This window comes from Lolium perenne, chromosome 5 (genome assembly GCF_019359855.2).
Source record: "Lolium perenne isolate Kyuss_39 chromosome 5, Kyuss_2.0, whole genome shotgun sequence".
Taxonomy (NCBI): Eukaryota; Viridiplantae; Streptophyta; class Magnoliopsida; order Poales; family Poaceae; genus Lolium; species Lolium perenne.
The window spans coordinates 192,794,505-192,815,231 of NC_067248.2; the positions used below are offsets into that span (position 1 = coordinate 192,794,505).

Genomic DNA, 20,727 nt, shown 5'->3' on the forward strand with positions numbered 1-20,727 from the left:
GATTCTATTATGAGAACAAATTATGATGTTGACACTTCATCTCTTGATAATACTTGATACACACTTTCTGCGCCTAGCTGAAAGGCGTTAAAGAAAAGCGCTTATGGGAGACAACCCATGTTTTTTTACCTACAGTACTTTGTTTTTATTTTGTGTCTTGGAAGTTGTTTACTACTGTAGCAACCTCTCCTTATCTTAGTTTTGTGTTTTGTTGTGCCAAGTTAAGCCGCTGATAGAAAAGTAAGTACTAGATTTGGATTACTGCACAGTTCCAGATTTCTTTGCTGTCACGAATCTGGGTCCACCTCCCTGTAGGTAACTCAGAAAATTATCCCAATTTACGTGTGTGATCCTCAGATATGTACGCAACTTTCATTCAATTTGAGCATTTTCATTTGAGCAAGTCTGGTGCCATTTTAAAATTCGTCAATACGAACTGTTCTGTTTTGACAGATTCTGCCTTTTATTTCGCATTGCCTCTTTTGCTATCTTGGATGAATTTCTTTTATCCACTAATGTCCAGTAGCATTATGCAATGTCCAGAAGTGTTAAGAATGATTGTGTCACCTCTGAATATGTCAATTTATATTGTGCACTAACCCTCTAATGAGTTGTTTCGAGTTTGGTGTGGAGGAAGTTTTCAAGGATCAAGAGAGGAGTATGATGCAACATGATCAAGGAGAGTGAAAGCTCTAAGCTTGGGGATGCACCCGGTGGTTCACCCCTGCATATATCAAGAAGACTCAAGCGTCTAAGCTTGGGGATGCCCAAGGCATCCCCTTCTTCATCGACAACATTATCAGGTTCCTCCCCTGAAACTATATTTTTATTCCATCACATCTTATGTGCTTTTTCTTGGAGCGTCGGTTTGTTTTTGTTTTTTTTTTGTTTTGTTTGAATAAAATGGGTCCTAGCATTCACTTTATGGGAGAGAGACACGCTCCGCTGTAGCATATGGACAAGTATGTCCTTGGTTTCTACTCATAGTATTCATGGCGAAGTTTCTCCTTCGTTAAATTGTTATATGGTTGGAATTGGAAAATGATACATGTAGTAATTGCTATAAATGTCTTGGGTAATGTGATACTTGGCAATTGTTGTGCTCATGTTTAAGCTCTTGCATCATATGCTTTGCACCCATTAATGAAGAAATACATAGAGCATGCTAAAATTTGGTTTGCATATTTGGTTTCTCTAAGGTCTAGATAATTTCTAGTATTGAGTTTGAACAACAAGGAAGACGGTGTAGAGTCTTATAATGTTTTCAATATGTCTTTTATGTGAGTTTTGCTGCACCAGTTCATCCTTGTGTTTGTTTCAAATAAGCCTTGCTAGCCTAAACCTTGTATCGAGAGGGAATACTTCTCATGCATCCAAAATACTTGAGCCAACCACTATGCCATTTGTGTCCACCATACCTACCTATACTACATGGTATTTTCCGCCATGCCAAAGTAAATTGCTTGAGTGCTACCTTTAAAATTCCATCATTCACCTTTGCAATATATAGCTCATGGGACAAATAGCTTAAAAACTATTGTGGTATTGAATATGTAATTATGCACTTTATCTCTTATTAAGTTGCTTGTTGTGCGATAACCATGTTTACTGGGGATGCCATCAACTATTCATTGTTGAATTTCATGTGAGTTGCTATGCATGTCCGTCTTGTCTGAAGCAAGAGAGATCTACCACCATATGGTTAAGCATGCATATGTTAGAGAAGAACATTGGGCCGCTAACTAAAGCCATGCTCCATGGTGGAAGTTTCAGTTTTGGACAACAATCCTCAAATCTCAAATGAGAAAATTATTAATTGTTGCTACATGCTTATGCATAAAAGAGGAGTCCATTATCTGTTGTCTATGTTGTCCCGGTATGGATGTCTAAGTTGAAGAATAATCAATAGCGAGAAATCCAATGCGAGCTTTCTCCTTAGACCTTTGTACAGGCGGCATAGAGGTACCCCTTTGTGACACTTGGTAAAAACAATGCATTGTGATGATCCGGTAGTCCAAGCTAATTAGGACAAGGTGCGGGCACTATTAGTACATTATGCATGAGGCTTGCAACTTATAAGATATAATTTACATGATGCATATGCTTTATTACTACCGTTGACAAAATTGTTTCATGTTTTCAAAATCAAAGCTCTAGCACAAATATAGCAATCGATGCTTTTCCTCTATGGAGGACCATTCTTTTACTTTCAATGTTGAGTCAGTTCACCTATTTCTCTCCACCTCAAGAAGCAAACACTTGTGTGAACTGTGCATTGATTCCTACATACTTGCTTATTGCACTTATTATATTACTCTATGTTGACAATATCCATGAGATATACATGTTACAAGTTGAAAGCAACCGCTGAAACTTAATCTTCTTTTGTGTTGTTTCAATACCTTTACTTTGAATTATTGCTTTATGAGTTAACTCTTATGCAAGACTTATTGATGCTTGTCTTGAAGTGCTATTCATGAAAAGTCTTTGCTATATGATTCACTTGTTTACTCATGTCATATACATTGTTTTGATCGCTGCATTCACTACATATGCTTTACAAATAGTATGATCAAGATTATGATGGCATGTCACTCCGAAATTATACGTGTTATCGTTTTACCTGCTCGGGACGAGCAGAACTAAGCTTGGGGATGCTGATACGTCTCCGACGTATCGATAATTTCTTATGTTCCATGCCACATTATTGATGTTATCTACATGTTTTATGCACACTTTATGTCATATTCGTGCATTTTCTGGAACTAACCTATTAACAAGATGCCGAAGTGCCGATTCTTTGTTTTTCTGCTGTTTTTGGTTTCAGAAATCCTAGTAAGGAAATATTCTCGGAATTGGACGAAATCAAAGCCCAGGGGCCTATTTTCTCATGAAGCTTCCAGAAGTCCGAAGGAGAGACGAAGAGGGGCCACGGAGGGCCACACCATAGGGCGGCGCGGCCCCCCCCTTGGCCGCGCCGGCCTGTGGTGTGGGGCCCCCGTGCCGCCTCTTGACCTGCCCTTCCGCCTATAAAAAGTCTCCGTGACGAAACCCCCAGTACCGAGAGCCACGATACGGAAAACCTTCCAGAGACGCCGCCACCGCCGATCCCATCTCGGGGGATCCAGGAGATCGCCTCCGGCACCCTGCCGGAGAGGGGAATCATCTCCCGGAGGACTCTACGCCGCCATGGTCGCCTCCGGTGTGATGTGTGAGTAGTCTACCCCTGGACTATGGGTCCATAGCAGTAGCTAGATGGTTGTCTTCTCCCCATTGTGCTATCATTGTCGGATCTTGTGAGCTGCCTAACATGATCAAGATCATCTATCTGTAATTCTATATGTTGCGTTTGTTGGGATCCGATGGATAGAGAATACCATGTTATGTTTATTATCAAGTTATTACATATGTGTTGTTTATGATCTTGCATGCTCTCCGTTACTAGTAGAGGCTCTGGCCAAGTTTTTGCTCTTAACTCCAAGAGGGAGTATTTATGCTCGATAGTGGGTTCATGCCTGCATTGACACCTGGACCGTGATGAGAAAGTTCTAAGGTTGTGCTGTGCTGTTGCCACTAGGGATAAAACATTGGCGCTATGTCCGAGGATGTAGTCACTAGTTACATTACGCACCATACTTAATGCAATTGTCTGTTGTTAGCAACTTAATACTGGAGGGGGTTCGGATGATAACCTGAAGGTGGACTTTTTAGGCATAGATGCAGTTGGATGACGGTCTATGTACTTTGTCGTAATGCCCAATTAAATCTCACTATACTTATCATGACATGTATGTGCATTGTTATGCCCTCTCTATTTGTCAATTGCCCGACTGTAATTTGTTCACCCAACATGCTTTTATCTTATGGGAGAGACACCTCTAGTGAACTGTGGACCCCGGTCCATTCTTTAATACTGAAATACAAATCTGCTGCAATACTTGTTTTACTATTTTCTCTGCAAACAATCATCTTCCACACAATTCAGTTAATCCTTTGTTACAGCAAGCCGGTGAGATTGACGACCTCACTGTTTCGTTGGGGCAAAGTACTTTGGTTGTGTTGTGCAGGTTCCACGTTGGCGCCGGAATCCCTGGTGTTGCGCCGCACTACATCCCGCCGCCATCAACCTTCAACGTGCTTCTTGGCTCCTCCTGGTTCGATAAACCTTGGTTTCTTTCTGAGGGAAAACTTGCTGCTGTGCGCATCATACCTTCCTCTTGGGGTTGCCCAACGAACGTGTGAAATACACGCCATCAGAGCCTACACCCAAGCACAAGTCCTTGGTTGTAGCCTCGGGGGCTACTCCCATCAGGAACGTTGTTCGCGTGCCAGATGAAATTATAAAAAAAAGAAAAAGAGAAAGAGAAAAAGAAAAAGAAAAAGTGAGCATATTTCGAGTTATATACATAACTCTACATATACTCCCATCGGGAGAGAAATATAAGTCATCCGTTGACTCAATAAAATGTGCTATTCCAACAGCCGAAAAAGCACTCGACAATATATTCTCAGAACGCCAAAGTTGCGAACAATTTCTGAATGCCGCAAAACTTTGCGAAGGTAAGACCCCGGATCCGTTCTGTGTGGCGTAGCGCCGTCTCTGACGTCGGTTTGCTACTTTTATCCGTATCAACAGATACAAAGAAAAATCCTAACGGACGCGTTAGGTATCCGATAAATATGACTGGGACTCGACAGAATGGTAAGACCTTAAGCGGCACCTGTCGAAGTTTACACCAGTATCCCGAGATCGTGTCCAGGGACGTGATCTTGAAGTAGGTTTTTGCGGATTGCCACTAGAGCAGTTAACTAGTACCTGATCCGTCAGATGAACTAGCCCCAATTACCATTATCCCTGTACAATATAGAAATTTGTATGCGAAAATATATGATAAAAGTTCAGAGTTATCAAACAAATATAAAGGTGGAGATTTTCCCTGACTCTACGATTCAAGTGAAATCTCGGCGGCTACTGACATAGGCACCCCTAATGGGCCTGCCGAAGATGGTACCTGGGGTTTACTGAAGGCCCACGACCCGAAGGATAAGAAGAATTCGGAAGCCCAACTTGTTTGTTAAGAAAAGCTAGAGTTGTATTAGGAAAGAATACTTGTAATATTACGGGAGGAGTTGGAAACCTTCCCGAACTCTGTAACTTGTACATCAAGAATCCCTCGGCTCCACCTCCTATATAAGGGGGAGTCGAGGGACAAACAAAGCATCGATTCATTGTCTCACAAACCCTAGTTTTCATATCGTCGAGTACTTTTTGGCTAAAACCTTCGAGATCTACTTGCCCTCTACTTCTAACTAAACCCTAGTCTACAACCCGTAGGCATTGACAAGTTGATACCTTGTCACCTGGTGCACCGGCGGTATTGTTTTTGTTAGAATTCAAAAAGGGATCGATTTAGATCTAGATCTGGATCGAGATTTGGTGGTCCCTCGGTGACGAGGGTTAGCCTCGGCAATGCTCATAAGTATGTACTTTTGTTTTTAGGAAAGGGGAGCGCTAGTGGTTTCATGGACTTGTCAGACAAACGAGGTATCCGACAGAAATCGATTGGAGGCTAAAGTCACCGAGATTGTATTGAAACTAGGTTTGCAATGATGCGTGGTATTACAAAAGCTATGGGTCGCCCTCCCGGTGGCTCCTCCTAGCCCTTATATAGTGGGCTAGGTCTCAGAGTCCAATCTCGGTTCGGTTACATGTTGTATGTCGGTTTACCCAATATGACTAACACTTGCCTATTTTTACCTAGTTTATGTTCTTCTATTCTTCTTGGGCTTCATAGGCCTTATGGACTCCTTCTTTGATCCATACCAGGGATAGCAATGCCGAGTAGCTAATATGGTATACCCATGTCACATGTGGTGACTTCGTCAATCTGAGGATCCACCGGAGCCGTTTCTTAAACTCAATCTCTCAAATATGTTCATAGGGGTAGGGTGTGCGTGCATGCGTTTATAGGGGTGAATGTTTCTACGTATTTACGACCATGTGAAGTGTGTTTCGCAAAAAAAAGGGGGGGAGGGGGAGCTTAGAGCTCTTTTAAGATATCTTGATTTAGCACATGAAGAAGAGTGGCTGTTTTCTTTGGATGCGCACATTGATAGCTGAACCTCGTTAACAAATATTGTGTCCCCCGTCTACTTTCTATAGTGGTCTAATCGTATATAACTCTTAGGCTGGTGCCAACACGGGCTGTAGCAGGGGCGGTAGCGCCGGCGTCGGGGCGAGAGGCGGGCGAGAGAGGGGCGAGACGAGAGCGCGGGGCGGTGGCGCGGGCGCCCGGCGCTATCGCCCGCTACCGCCCGGCTACCGCCCGCGCTGGGGGCGATAGCGAGGCGAGAGGGAGGCGAGAGGGAGGCGGAAGCGTTGGCACGTCGGGGCGGTAGCGCTGGGGGCGAGAGGGAGGCGAGAGGCGGGCGAGAGAGAGGCGACAGGCGGGCGAGAGAGTGTAACGGCTAGCTGACGTGGCGCGATCTGATTCGTCCACGTTAGCTAGCCGATGGGGTTTCAAAAATTCGAAAAAAATGCCAAAAACCCCAAAATTGGATCCCCACCCCCTATAAATACCCCCCATATGGTTTCACTCATTCCACACCTCACTTTATCAGCTCCACTCTCCATTTCCACTCCTCTCAACGCCATGTCTTCGTCTAGCAGCAGTTCGAGCGACGGAATGGAGGGTGCTATGATCGATGCATTCCAGGCGGAGTATGAGGAGGAGATGCTCAACGAGGAGGCGGAGCCAAGACGGCCGCGACGCCGCCGAGAGTTCATCAGGCGTAATTGTCTGGGTGCCCACGATCAGCTCTTTGAGGACTACTTCGCCGACGACTGCAATTATCCTCCGAGCTACTTTCGGCGAAGGTATCGGATGAGGCGATCCCTTTTTCTGCGCATTGTGGATAGATTGGGTGAATACTCTCCGTATTTCACCCAAAGAGTTGATGCTCTCAACCGTGCTGGTTTTTCTCCCCTACAAAAGTGTACTGCGGCTTTGCGTCTGTTAGCTTATGGAGCCGCTGCAGATACGATAGATGAGTGGCTTAAGTTAGCTAGACAAACTTCATCAGATTGTCTAGATAGATTCTGTGAAGGCATCATTGACTGTTACGGGGAGACGTTTTGCCGTCGCCCAAATGTCGAGGATACTCAGCGTCTGTTAGCGAAAGCCGAGGAGCGTGGCTTTCCGGGCATGTTAGGGAGCATCGATTGCATACATTGGCAGTGGAGCAACTGCCGAGTGGCTCATGCTGGTCAATTCACAAGGGGAGACATCAAACACCCTACCATAATCTTAGAAGCCGTTGCGTCGTATGATCGTTGGATCTGGCATGCCTTTTTTGGAGTGGCCGGGTCCAACAACGGCATCAATGTACTCAACCAGTCGCCGTTGTTCACTGATGTGCTTAGGGGAGAAGCACCCGTAGTGAACTTCACGGTGAATGGACACGAGTACAACTATGGTTACTACCTTGCCGACGGCATCTACCCCTCCTAGCCGGTGTTCATGAAAGGTGTTACTCTTCCACAAAGTGAAAAGCATCGACTGTTCACTGCTGCTCAATCATCTTGGCGCAAAGATGTCGAGTGTGCCTTTGGAGTGCTGAAGGCTAGGTTCAACATTCTAGCAGTTCCGGGACGCTCCTACTCGAGGCGTACTCTTGGGTTGATCATGCGTGCATGTGTCATTCTGCACAACATGATCATCGACGATGAGCGTGGTACAAATTTGGACAACATCTATGAGACAGTTGATTCCAATGTCGGCCCTGCAATACACAACCATGCACCACCAAGCCTAGCAGCCAGGATTCAGATGGACAATGAAATCAGGAAGTCACCGATGTATACACAGCTCCAGCATGATTTGATTGAGCATGTGTGGGCTAATGCCTAGATTATGTAATTTTTTTTCAAATTTTTATGTAATCTTTTCAAAATTTTATGTAATTTTTTTATGATGTAATCGGTAACAATTTTAGTTCAATAAAATAATTTCCTTGCATTATTTTTAATGTTGTAATCTGAAAAAAAAATGCTGATGTCGAGGAGAGAGAAAAGCTGATGTGGAGGAGAGAGAAGTGAGAGCTGGCACTATAGCCTGTGCATTGGCACCGTGGGGTGAGAGTGGGGTGAGAGTGAGGAAAAAAGCTGACGTGGCAGGCTATAGTGGTGTGGTGTATTGGCACCAGCCTAACACACTAAGCTCCCTTAAAATAAACTAAGCTTACATTTTGGGGGTGGGTACTATATAGATATCTCAGCTATCTACACTGGAATGTGCCTGGTTCTTTCCGTTGATCATAGTTTTTCCTTTCTGATGGATCGCGCTATATTGTGACATGCAAGTTGGATCGTGTTTTTTTTTTTGTGTTACACATGATATCTATATAAACAAGTATTGCTCTTGACAATCCATTTCTCTATCTTACATGTATACTACTCCTTGTAGAATCTCTCCCTGAATGTCTCGATTTGTGGATATCTGTCCTTGTACAGAGGAGTGCCTTCCTTGGGCTTGGACCAAGGGTACTTCATGGTTGGATCCCTTGGGAACTTCCTGAAGTTTACAAACGGTGCCCAGAGCATCAGTCTGCAGATGCATGAAAACTGAACTCAGTTGACGATCTTTTAGGGAGTAGAATATGGCTTATCTACTGATACTAGGCCACTCGGCAATAAATTGGAACATGGTGTTTATGGAGATGGGCATACGAGGATACTGTCACACCAGATCCTCAACTGAAGCCCGATGCCAATCATTGAACAGATTACAGTACCACCAGTGCTGTCTCGAGCTTGCCATGATTGTTTCTGTTTATTTTGTAAGCAACACTGGCTGTCGAAATGCAACCGATCAGTGACTCACCCGGGGAAGAAGAGGTAGGTGAACATGAACTGCAGGTACATCTCGAGGAACTTGCGCTTGAACCACCTCTGCCTCATCCAGTTCATGATGATCGGCTGCACGCACACCACACCACCGGAACACGATTAGCCATGCATTCCCCAAATTGGGTTAGCTTTCGAGTGCTTACTGAAACACGGGAAACCAACAATGACTGTCACCGGCTTACGGGAGCAATGAAGAGGTACACGAAGGCGATCGCCGCGATCGGCGGCAGGATCCCCAGGAGGTCGAGGTCCTCCTCCCCGCTCACCGTCGCCAGCGCAGCCGGGGCCTCCACCTGCGCACGCAAAGAACGAGGAATTCGCCGACACGTGATCATGTGAAGTGCGGATGGATTCAAGAGGAACGGAGTTTAAAGAGAGCTCTGAAGGTGTCCATACTGCTGCCCAGACGGCGCCGCACTGCAGCACGGTGACCAGCTTCTGCAGCTGTACCGAGCTCTGGGCTGCAGGGGCAGGCTACGCGATCGAGCAAGAACCCAAGCAAGAAAAACACGGATCAGAGATTGCAACTTGCAAATATCGTTCGAGTTGGGGCCGATCAAAGTGTTCGGAGCTGAGGTAAACTGATACCTTGTCATGGAGGAGGCAGAGGATCCTGGAGTTGGAGTTCACCGGGCGTTGAAGAAACGAAGGTGAGGGTGCTTGCCGGTTGTGTTGGAGGAGAGCGGGAAGTCGCGAGGAGCCTGGAGGGAGGAGGCGCCATGAGGCGGTGGTCTCCATTGGTGGCAGGCGACGGCTTTGGGCGGGAGGTAGCCGTGGCAGGCCTTATCTGGATAGACGGCCGTTTGGGGGCTATGGGCTATGGACGATCGGCGTCGAATGTCCAGGGAAGGATTGGGCATGCTTGAACCGTTGGATGCGGATCAAATGGATGAATTTCGTTGACCTCACTCCATCTCTTTCGTCTATCCAAGACCTCTTTGAGTCTTTGCAACCAAGCAATGTTAGAGTAACAGATCGCTATATGGAAGAATAGTGGTTGAAGCCTTGTGGCTAATTATTTGGCATCTACAACAATTTAAATTATAGCTCGAAAATTCACCAATAGTCACACTTGTTGCAAATAGATGCCTTGCCAAGACAACTCCCTACTTTTCTTAGTGGGAACTTACATCCTCTTTTATCGTGGGGTTGTCATGAAAATAGTCATTGAGGGTGGCAAGCGGGAGGTAGAGGAGTTAGGCGGCATCGAGAATCTGGGAGCAAGATTGTCCACGGGTTTACCCAGATTTGGATCCTCTTCGGTGGAGGAAACCCCTACTTCTGTTATGATGGGATTATGAGGTTTTGTGTACATGTTACAATGGATGATGTGGTCGTCTAGGAATGTGCCTCAGGGGGACTCCCCCTACCGACCTATATAGGGTGCTGGCTAAGGCTTACATGGTATGAGTCCATGCCCGACTACTAGACTATCATATCTATGATCGTCGTGTCTTCTACTCCAAGACTTCATTTGCCGTAAAACCAGCGGTACCATGGTGGATCCGGCTTTGGGCTTCATGATTTGTTGAAGTAGGCTTGGGCTGCCTGGTGTGTACGCCGATACGGTATCATGTGGGCCACCTAGCCTGTTAGCATTTAGCCACGACGTTGGCCTACTTGCTTGGCATGCCTCCAACATCTCCGTAGCTCATCGCCTCCTTCTAATCCCGATATCCTTTCTCTCTAACCACTGATTACATGCCTTATCTTTCCCTTTGTTTCTCCTCCTACTTCGTTGTGGTTCTATATCTCTAGTCATCTATCACCATCGTTGGATGAACAGTGTCTAGGTGGAGCTCCAACACCTCGATAAGGCATCTATCTATCAACATGGCGCCACTGTTACATATATGTCGATAATGATGTATTTACACACTAAAGGAGTTTTCGCCACCGAAGGAGTACAGCTGCGAGTCACACCCTAGGGCGATACCGGGGGTGCCGCCAGAATCTCCACGCCTTGTTGCTCCTCATGCTGCCGTTGCCACCGGCCCTTGCTGCGGTGGTCAGCCCAGCCGCCAAACATGGTATGGGATGATGGTTTTCGGGGATAGCTGCAATGGCTGCTGCGGTGGTGATGGTTGGCGCGTCTTCATGCAGCGATCAAGGTGGCGCCCATGGTCAGGATGGTGGCGGAGAACCTCTCCCGGGGACGCCATGATCGGCGGTGGAGGTGTAGTGTCAGCCTAGGTCGGGTGGTGGTTGAAACCATAGATCATGATCTAGGTGTCTCTCGTCCGGTCTCCTGGGTCCTCCTCGTTGCGTGATAGGGATGGATCCTATGGGGATCGACCCTGCTATGTCGTCAACTTCCTCGTTGTTGGCATATGCCCCTGGGCCGTTGGAAGGGTTCGGTGCGGCGGATCTTGCATGTTGTTGGAGGGTGGCGTGGGGGATGCTAGCACGGCTTGAATAAAAGAAGTGGTCCCAGGATCCCTCTCACGCAATGCCGAAGATTTGCTCGATGCATGCCTTCATTGATCTAGACAGAGTATCGAGTTCTAGAAGGCTCCGCCGGCGAACGCCAATGGACGGCATTCTTGGAGATTGCCGCATCGGATGGTATTCGGTCCCGCAACCATGTTTTTTTGTAACCATTTGGTTTCAAAGGGAGCGATACAAAGCTCTGCAGTCTGTTGCCATCTTAGGACATGTCTTTTTCTATGATGAAGTCAGTTGCAAAGAATTGCATGAAAGCCGAGATCTGTGGACGATGAGGTTTTGACTTAGTGATGCGTGACTTGGAGTAGCGTTATCGGCAAGTGGGGGCGATAGTACAAGAGAAATTCAGAGTCTAAATTTACAGGGTGAAAACCGAAGATGCGGCCTTAATTGATTGTGTCTAGCGATGGCCTTGTTGAATGCATTTTTTGTGAGCGCACATGATCTATGATCAGGGCAATGACAGTGCTTGTACATTGTTCCTTCTTGTTGGCGTCTCTTTTGAAGAAGATTAATTTCTGGTGGTGTTTAATTGGTTCACTGGTACAAGGAATAGATCACGCTATCGGGATTTTCCTTTTTTTATTCTTGTTTTTTTAGTTGTGTGCATTGTATTGTCAGTGCTGTTGCAGTGGATGAGTGCCGAGTGTAGTCGTGGTATCTTCGCGATATTAATTTATTAACTTCCTTCGAGGACGGTGGGGCTGCGGTCGTTTCCTTCGGTGTTATAGTTGCTCGTGTTCCTCTTCTTCTTCCTCCTCTGCTCAGGATCGGACAACAGACGGCTCATGTGATTACGTTACAAGTAAAGTTTTCTTCCTTAAGGAAAAAAAATCGTTGGATTAGGTTCTCTATATATTTAGCTGAATTTTAGCATGATGTCTAACCTCTTCTTATTTTGAAGACTTCTTTAATTGGTGACTCTCTTTTGCTGTGATGCTTCGGCTTGGCTAACAGTAGCTCTGCGTCAGTTTTAGCATGATTGTCTGACCTCTTCTTGTTTTGACTTTCAAAATTTGTTACTCTTTTGTTGCCATGCTTTCTGTCAAGCGATTCCTGAAAAAACCTGACAAAATGGGGCAAAGTCGGTCACATGAATTGATCAGACCGACCGATCTTGAACGAGGGAGGAGGCATGATGGGAGCAGTACATGCAGGAAACAGATCGGGCAAAAGAAGTAAGCAACTTTTGCCAAGTTGGTGCGTCAAACCTCAGGCGTGGAGGCCATGTCAGAGGCTGCCGCCGCTGCGTGCTGCCGGTGGCGCCACAATTACCGATAGGACGCGCTGCCGGCCATGATCCGGGCCTGATGGACAGGTCCAGGCGGCCGTTCTGCAGGCGCGACGTGCTCATGGGAGGGGACGGACACTTTAGCAGCATATATAGCACTGAAAAGCCAAAGCCTCAAATAGGGTACTCATTTGAGTCCTTCCATTCCCTCACGTCTTGTTTCCTTTTTTTCCATTTTACTGCAGAAGAAGAAATGATGGGTCAAGCTATAGCGTGCCCATTTCAGCACGTGATTTCCGGTGAGCGGATCATTGAGCTCAAATCCACGTACACCTGCAAAATAAAGAATGTTTTTTAAACGGGGCAAAAGTTTGCCCTATTCTATTGATTAAGAATGAGTGTTTTGGATAAGATAGTTCATACAAGCCACAAGAGGGATCAACACCCACATCAAAATGGACATCAAGCAACTTGGTACAAAGCACAATGAATTGGGTGAGGTGCTCCATAGTGAAACGAGGGTACACCACATGTTGGGGATAAAGTTGCACAAAACCACAACTTCAGTTTTCTTTTGTGCAAAACACCACATTTTCATGCAATTTTTTGCAGATAACACAATAGTACCAATTAACAAATTGGGGCCCACCTCTAAGTCAGGCTTAGCATCTACTCAATGCGACCGACCCGTTTGTGTTCCCACCTGTTCTCGATACGAAACCCTCGACACGGGTGGCCACCCACACCGGGGCTCCGGCGACCCAGCGACTTGAATTGACCTCGTTTTTCGTTGAATTTTGGTTGAACCAAAGTTTAATTAGGCACAACAATAACCAGCTTTTATCTTTGTTTAGGCTGGAGGGAAATTTTAACAGATCAGACCACCTTCCCAGTGCCCAGAAAAGACCAGTGTAAATGCCAAAAGTACCGTGGCGACACGCTGGCCTGGCGAGACATGGAGGTTGCCGCCGTCAGCCGTGGCGGCACATTGGGCAGCATGTGCTGTTGTTAACAACGTCGTCGGATGGTGGCCCTTACCGCCCCGGCGGCGGCAAGCTGACTATCACGGTGCCACCACCAGCTGTAGTGGCATGCTACGATGCTGGCAGCGGCTGACTGCACTGACTCCGAGGCTGACTGCTGACGCCAATTTATATGATTGTTTATCTCCCGCAAACCCCAACGGGGAGGTCCTATCATTCCCTTCTACGCAGATAAGAGCATCAACCGTCATCCTCTTGCCACTCACCTCACTCAATCGAAGTCAGTGCGACCCTGCATGCCGCCACAGCCCATGGTGGCACGCTGCCGCATCGACGTGCCACTGTCGGCAGCGGCAGGGCCCATCCACCGATGGAGCGTCTAATGGCAGGCCACCAACCAAATGTGTCGTTCCCGATGGCGACAGGAGCCTGCCTCCACAGCCGGTGGCGGCATGCGCCACGCATGGCCTGGCAAGCGTGCCGCGACGGTACTTTTGGCATTTGCATTGAGAGGTGGTCTTTTCTGGCATTTCACTAGGGCAGGTGGTCTGATCTGTCAAAATTTCGGCTGAAGGATCATGCCGATGTTTCATTCAATGGAAGGGAGATGATGGGCAATATGAAACCGTTTTCTAGATTTCTACAAACTGTTGTGCTACATATTTGTGGTTAACTCCTTGATAAATTCCAGCAGACCACTTCAGTCACATTAAGCTTGGCTTGGGCTCTTGAAGGTAGGCCCCAATTGGTTAATGGCCTATTAGGCTCTCGAATTAGTACTATTGTGTTCTCTGCCAACAATTGCATGAAAAAGTGGTGTGCAAAACAAAATGAAAGTTGTGGTTTTGTGCAACTTTAGCCCCACCATGTGGTCTGAAGTGCAATTCCCTCTAGTGAAACCATCGTCCATGGTGATTTTGTGCACCCAAGAGTTGCCATTTAAGGCTTGGCTAACTTTTAATTTCTTCCTCCTGGAGATTTGATATGGATGAGTGGCGACGATCTCAATCCATTTTTGGCCTCCAAGGCATGGAGCCTCACAAAAAGGTGAATTGTTACCGTTGCAGATAGTGATGGAGGTTGATGCGTAAAAGATGTTCATGTCATCCTTGTTGCAATAGTTATTGGAGCCTGCCAAAATTTTAATTGTTGTCCGTCCACCCAAGCCAAGGCCAAGGAAGACGGAGGGCCATGGCAAACTTATCTAAGTTCATGATCCCAAGGCCACCAAGCTTCTTAGAGCCACACGCCTTTTCCTAATTAATTTTGCATTTTGCACCGTTGTTGTGTGGTAGTAGCTCTTTACGTTGAAACAATCGAAAACAAGCTAATAAAACGTACGGAGTAAGAAATAATCAATAGCACAGATAAAGCGAAATCAAAGCATCTGGAAAGAGCACGCCGAAACTATATTCAGGTTGGCATGACAAATAGCGTTTTTTTTCTTCTGAACCGGCTCTCCCCAACGTCTTTACTAGATGGGAATTTAAATATTACTATAAGTTTCAATAAAATCTATAAACAAAAAATGTGTGTATGTATATGTCTACTCTATATATCTGTAAAGTTTTGTTGACGAATGTTTGGTCTACGCAAAAAAGACAAAATTACGGCTGGAATAAAAAAAAACTAAATTCTCACATTCGTCTTTTTTTATCTAGACTAGATCACACCTGAAAAGTATGTCGACAAGACAATACTACCTTCTTTTCAATGAATAATACGTACACGCATTCCAAGACAAAATTTAACCAATAAAAATATCACTTGATTCGTATTGAAAAACAACTTCTGATGATCCTAATTTTATACTAACAATGTTTATATTTAGAGTAATTCTCGGTCAAAGAAGAAACACGAAAGAGGAGGGCACCTTATAGAATGGAGGGAGTAGTACGTACATGCTAGGAAACTATGTGCACTCATATATATTTTATTTTGAACTTTTTGAGTTTTCAAAATGAAGTTTTCAAAATTTTCAAACAGAGGACTACCTAGCACCCAGGTCCCAAGAAGATTATTTCCAAAAAATCCCTTGAAAAATACCAAAGAAAAAGATAAATTTTGAATAGCACCTGGAGGTGATTTTACGTTCTGTAGTAGAGTTGGTAGAATCTGTCACGCCTCCACCAACCAGAAACAGGCGTGGTCGCAAGACGTTCCGCTGTTCTACTACTACAAGCTTCCAACTTTGTTTGCGTCTTAACCACTCGCTTGGCTCTGTTCAGAATCCACGTTGCATTTTGGCTACATGGAATTGTCTTCCGTGCAAGTTCTGACGATGCCGCGCCGTGGGCGAGAGGATATTCGGACCCAGAGCGTGAGAGCGAGCCCCACGGCCGCGCTGCAGAGGGAAGATCCGTTTGGAATCGGCATCCTCTGCTCTCCATATGACTTGGCGTCTCTCGCGTCGCTCCAGGATTTCAGCAACTTCCCATCCGCTATTTATTCCCGTTGCCGTTCCCGGCCGGACCAGCCGCCTGCACCCGCCGGAGAAGACGCAGGAGATCCGCTACAATCTCACGTACCTAATCTTCCATAGCTAAGGTGCGCTTGCCACATTCTTACTCCATCAGTTTCTTGCAACAACCACGATATCAACCTTACCTCGCAAAGAAAGAAGAAACATGTTAATTGACTAAGATGAAGCGAAAATTTTGGTTACAGCAGCGAAAGTTCATCCATGTCTACCTGCTTCCAGTGCCAGGGCTCGGAGTAACTGCGAGATTGTGAAGAATAAGCACAAAAGGGGCAAGGAAAATGGGTGTCCAGGGTGGTAGAGGAAACCCTCCCGGCATCTTGGACGGCCTCTACGGAGTACAGGTTGGGCGTCGACCCCCACAGGCACAGAGCGACGATGAAGCTGACCGGACCAGCTTCACTGATTCTTCAACTTGTCAACACCAAAATGGCCATCGAACAGTTACACAACAGCAACAAAGATTGTTGATACGGTGAGCTGTCATTAATCAGGAGCAATACCCTAAGCACCATATTAAGCTCAAATAGCCGATGACATACTTGTGCTTTGAAATGCAGTCGTCTGTGGCAGCAAAGGCCGTCATGCTTGAAGCCAATCCATTGCAGCATCACATGTATGGTAGCTTCCATTCCGTCTGCACAAATCAATTTCTCAAACTTTGAAGTTAAGCGTGCTTAGGCGAGAGTAGTACTAGGATGGGTGACCTCCTGGGAAGTCCTCGTGTTGCATCCCTCCTTTTAGAAGGGCGGGCCTGGTGCAGCGGTAGAGCCTCACCGCCTGTGACCGAGAGGTCCCAGGTTCGATTCGTGGTCTCCTCACATTGCACTTTGTGAGGGTAAGGCTTGCAACTAACACCTTCCCCAGACCCCGCACAGTGCGGGAGCTCTTAGCACTGGGTACGTCCTTTTTTTTAAGCATCTTGTCTGACATATTTATTTGATCAGGTGACAAGCATGCTGGCGAAACCTTTGCAAACGTTCTCACCTCTCTGCCCTTCATTATCCTTGGACTGCACACACCAAGGCAAGACATCTTCTCAGATAAGATGTTCCTCTGTCTTGTTATTTCTTATTTTATATCTGATAAGAAAAATCGGTGCTGCAGGAAGAACTTGAACGCTGCCATCTACGCCAACTCGCTGGTTGGAGTAGGAATAGCTTCAGGCCTGTATCATTCTTCCAAAGGGGAAGTCAGAAAAATCCTGAGATGGGCAGATTATACTATGATTGCCACCACTACATTGGTGAGTCATATTTTCCATCAGGCGGTGGTGGTTAAATGATCAGAATTTGCGTGACATATCTGTTTTCTGTGTAGTGTTTATCCAGAGCTGTTAGGAATGAGAACCCAGGACTACTAATGGCAGCATCAACATTGCTTCTGCCGTTTCAGCCTTTCATGGTTTCAGCAGTCCACACTGGAATGATGGAGGCAAGTCATCCAAATGTCCTGGCAGATTATTCTGTCTAGAACAAAACATTTCAATGATCAATTGACCAGCTTATGAGATAAATCATTGTTGAAAGAAAACTGCTGGACAAATCTAACAACTGTTCGTGCATGCAGGTTTCCTTTGCAAAGAGAGCATCAGTTGACCCAGAGCTCAGGATGGTACATAACCTGCACAAGATGTCATCTCTACTGGGAGGCGCGCTGTTTATTGCTGATGATTACTTCCCAGAGACACCCTATATCCATGCTGCATGGCATCTTGCTGCTGCGATGGGCATTGGCACATGCAATAAGCTTCTTGGGTGACATTGGAACCAACCTTGCTGGTGTCAACAAATAGTTGATTTCAGTTCATTGAAGAGCTAATTTAGCAACTATCAGTTTGCCGGCATAAAGAACAGTGTACAGAATAGGTTGCATAGAAGAGAAGACATGATCATCTTTAAATAGACACCAGAAACTGCTCAGGAAAATTTAGCGAAGAAAATGAGACGGACTAGGTCAGCTTGTGTATGTAGTTGTGCCATGATTTTGTGTTGGTGTTTAATGCTTGTTGCGACAATGGGGTGGGCAGTCATAACTTTTTATTACTACAAAATGGATAAGATGGACAGGGATGTTTAAGTTTCAAAAACCTTATTATTGGAACTATAATTTGCGGAGCTATACATATTTGTAATTTAGCAGTGTTATCTGGTAATTAGAGCAAACAAATGTCTAGAACAGTAAGTTCATGGTAAGTCAAAAGCATCATGTCCTAACCTGGAATGAGCAAAGATCGAAACTGGTGCATAGTGCCACAGCTTCACCAGATGTCAATGTAAGTGTGCCGCGGAGTGTAGACTGATCATTTTTCGTCTGCTTTAGACCTGAACTTTTTTCTATTACTGCATCCATATACTTCTGTGACGGTTGCGACGTTGCAATACTTTGAGTTCTGATGATTACTGCATTGAATGTGGAACACCGTGCACAATGTTTCATCTGAAGTCTTGTGAGTGAAATCAACCAATTTGTTAAGCTCATGCTACAAAAATGCTGGTCTGGTTTTGATTCAACCAGCTCCCGCCAGCAGGCTTCCCAGCATTCAGTGCAGCCACTCTTTCCCTCACAATGCGAGCCTGCTCCCACTGACCAACACCCGCATACATGTTTGACAGGAGCACAAGGTGCCCAGCTGCTCGCTCAGGCTGTAGCTCTATCAATCTATCAGTCACCTTGGCTGCAAGCTCAAGATTATCTTCCCTCTTGCATCCACTAAGCAGCGCACCCCACACAGCCTCATTAGACTGCAACGGCATCGTCTCCGCGAGCTCGAGCGCTTCACGCAACCGTCCGCTGCGGCAGAGCATGTCGACCATGCACCCGTAGTGCTGTACCTCCGGGGCGATCCCATAAACTCTCTCCATGCTTTGAAAGTATTTCCGCCCTTCGTCAACCTTCCCTGAGTGGCCGCACGCCGACAGCACGGCGAGCAGCGTCGCGCCGTCAGGCCGTTCCTCCATCCCGCGAAACAGCTCCAGCGCCTCCTCGGCACGGCCATGGACCGCGAGCCCGGAGATCATCGTGGTCCACGAGACGGTGCTCCGGCTCGGCATCCCGAGAAACACGCGGCGCGCGTCCTCCACGGCCCCGCACCTCACGTACATGTGGACGAGCGCGTTGTCCAGCGACACGGTGCGCTGGCGTTCCTGGTCGACACGCGCGTGTACCCACCGCCCGAGACGCAGGTCCCCGGAGTCGGCGCATGCTGTAAGCAGGGCGACCATGGTCACAGCGTCGTCCTTGACCCTCGCCTTCCTCATGCTCCGGAACAGCTCGACCGCCTGTGCTGCCTTACCAGTGTTTGCGCACCCGGCGATCAGCGTGGTCCAGGCCACCGCGTCCCTCCGGGGCATCTCGCGGAAGAAGCGCAGAGCGGCGTCCAGCTCGCGGCACCGCACGTAGGCGGAGAGCATGCAGTTCCATGCCGTGGTGGAGGCGGAGAGCATGTCCGGCGTTTCATCGAACACCTTCCGGGCGTCGACGAGCTGCCCGGCGGCGGCGTACATGTCGAGGAGGCTGGTGGCCACGTGCGGGCTGGACCGCGCGAACCCGGCGGCGAGCGCGCGCGCGTGGAGGGCGGGCCCGTGGGGGAGCGCTGCGGCGCCGGCGCGGGCGAGGGCGGCGAAGAGCGTGGAGAAGGAGAAGGCGTTGGGGCGGAACCCGTGGCGGGAAACGAGGCGGGAGAGGAGGGAGAGGAGGTGGTGAGGCTGGGCGATGGACGTGGCGGCGGCGCGGAGGAGGAGGTTGGCGAGGGTGGGGGAGGTGGGAGGGGACGGTGCGGAGAGGAAGAGGGACTCGGCGCGGGGGAGGTCGGCGGCGGCGGCGGCGAGGGCGAGGAGCTTGGCGAGGAGGAAGCGCTTGCGGTGGAAGCCGTTGAGGAGGAGCTGCGCGTGGAGCTGGTCGAGCGCGCGGCGTGCGGCGGCGGCGGCGGTGCCGGCCGGGTGGAAGGCGACGCGGCGGCGGGCGTGCTGCGCGAGGAGGTAGAGGCGCTGCTGCAGCGCGCGGGAGTAGGGGACGTGATGGGGCAGGTTGGGCGGAAGATGACGAGTGAGATCGCTGCTAGGCATGGCTAGCTCCGCCGGCCGCCGCTGCTGTGTGCCGCCGGCTTGGTGGTTTTTCTGCGCGGGAATGGTAGTCGCACCTCCGATTTGTTTGCGAGGAGGATGACAGAGGAAATCGTCACGGCCTCAGCTGGTACTATTTTTTTATTTATCTATTTTTATCAAAACACAGTATTACATTGGATTATAAATAAGGAATCAGCTAAATTTCAGCTAGCTAAGATGTACTTATGTCTGAGTCACGTGCTCCATTATTGGATTTTGTTTCTACTTCAAGATTCGTGTTTGATGTTGTTTGTACTTTATTTAGGCCCACATCAAAACACACTGACTTAGACATAAGTTAAGTCTCAGTCGACTAAGACTTAGACACACCCTTCAGACATGATTTTTTTACTTCCTCCATTCGAATTCTAAAATAAATTTCTCAATCTTTTTAGATACGGAAGTATATAGACATTTAGATACATTCATATCTTGAACATATTATTTTAGAACAGATAGAGTATAAAAACAGTGATGTAAAAGCGAAAAGAGAATTATTTATTTGAGAACTACACAAAAAGAAATATTTATTGTTTTTACAAGGTTTTTATGTACGCAGCCGAAAAAGAAAAAAA

At 47.1% G+C, this 20,727-nt stretch overlaps 4 protein-coding genes across 5 annotated transcripts; 2 read left to right on the forward strand and 2 right to left on the reverse strand.

The window, feature by feature from the left end:
* The first annotated feature begins 7,520 nt into the window (after positions 1-7,520).
* On the forward strand, positions 7,521-7,910 carry LOC127303949 (uncharacterized). Its single transcript, XM_051334662.1, has one exon. It carries the CDS (start codon positions 7,521-7,523, stop codon positions 7,908-7,910), a length of 390 nt encoding a protein of 129 aa, XP_051190622.1.
* A 410-nt stretch (positions 7,911-8,320) lies between these two features.
* LOC127301332 (NAD(P)H-quinone oxidoreductase subunit L, chloroplastic) lies at positions 8,321-9,713 on the reverse strand. The gene is made up of 5 exons (XM_051331552.2): positions 9,497-9,713; positions 9,305-9,382; positions 9,091-9,201; positions 8,883-8,977; positions 8,321-8,606 (listed from the first exon to the last, which is right to left on the reverse strand). Exons 1-5 carry the CDS (start codon positions 9,644-9,646, stop codon positions 8,453-8,455), a joined length of 588 nt encoding a protein of 195 aa, XP_051187512.1. The 5' UTR covers positions 9,647-9,713; the 3' UTR covers positions 8,321-8,452.
* A 5,857-nt stretch (positions 9,714-15,570) lies between these two features.
* On the reverse strand, positions 15,571-20,285 carry LOC127301333 (pentatricopeptide repeat-containing protein At5g56310-like). 2 transcript variants are annotated; one of them, XM_071820229.1, is made up of 4 exons: positions 18,264-20,285; positions 17,034-17,824; positions 16,259-16,683; positions 15,571-16,169 (listed from the first exon to the last, which is right to left on the reverse strand). In XM_071820229.1, exon 1 carries the CDS (start codon positions 20,111-20,113, stop codon positions 18,524-18,526), a length of 1,590 nt encoding a protein of 529 aa, XP_071676330.1. In that variant the 5' UTR covers positions 20,114-20,285; the 3' UTR covers positions 15,571-16,169; positions 16,259-16,683; positions 17,034-17,824; positions 18,264-18,523. The 2 variants fall into 2 exon arrangements, with proteins under 2 accessions (XP_071676330.1, XP_071676331.1); XM_071820230.1 differs by having other exon boundaries at positions 16,754-17,824.
* On the forward strand, positions 16,328-18,063 carry LOC127301335 (uncharacterized). The gene is made up of 6 exons (XM_051331555.2): positions 16,328-16,521; positions 16,607-16,662; positions 16,994-17,072; positions 17,154-17,292; positions 17,367-17,480; positions 17,616-18,063. Exons 1-6 carry the CDS (start codon positions 16,328-16,330, stop codon positions 17,805-17,807), a joined length of 774 nt encoding a protein of 257 aa, XP_051187515.1. The 3' UTR covers positions 17,808-18,063.
* Positions 20,286-20,727: the final 442 nt, after the last annotated feature.

Excerpts from the sequence above, each read along its gene's own strand:
- LOC127301332 (XM_051331552.2), bottom strand. The coding sequence starts at position 9,646 with ATGGAGACCACCGCCTCATGGCGCCTCCTCCCTCCAGGCTCCTCGCGA. Across the intron at positions 9,202-9,304 it reads GCGGCGCCGTCTGGGCAGCA|GTGGAGGCCCCGGCTGCGCT; the intron begins GTATGGACACCT and ends TTGCGTGCGCAG. Across the intron at positions 8,978-9,090 it reads TGTACCTCTTCATTGCTCCC|CCGATCATCATGAACTGGAT; the intron begins GTAAGCCGGTGA and ends GTGTGCGTGCAG.
- LOC127301333 (XM_071820229.1), bottom strand. The coding sequence starts at position 20,113 with ATGCCTAGCAGCGATCTCACTCGTCATCTTCCGCCCAACCTGCCCCAT.
- LOC127303949 (XM_051334662.1), top strand. The coding sequence starts at position 7,521 with ATGAAAGGTGTTACTCTTCCACAAAGTGAAAAGCATCGACTGTTCACT.
- LOC127301335 (XM_051331555.2), top strand. The coding sequence starts at position 16,328 with ATGGGTGTCCAGGGTGGTAGAGGAAACCCTCCCGGCATCTTGGACGGC. Across the intron at positions 17,073-17,153 it reads CTTGGACTGCACACACCAAG|GAAGAACTTGAACGCTGCCA; the intron begins GCAAGACATCTT and ends TCGGTGCTGCAG. Across the intron at positions 17,293-17,366 it reads TGATTGCCACCACTACATTG|TGTTTATCCAGAGCTGTTAG; the intron begins GTGAGTCATATT and ends TTTTCTGTGTAG.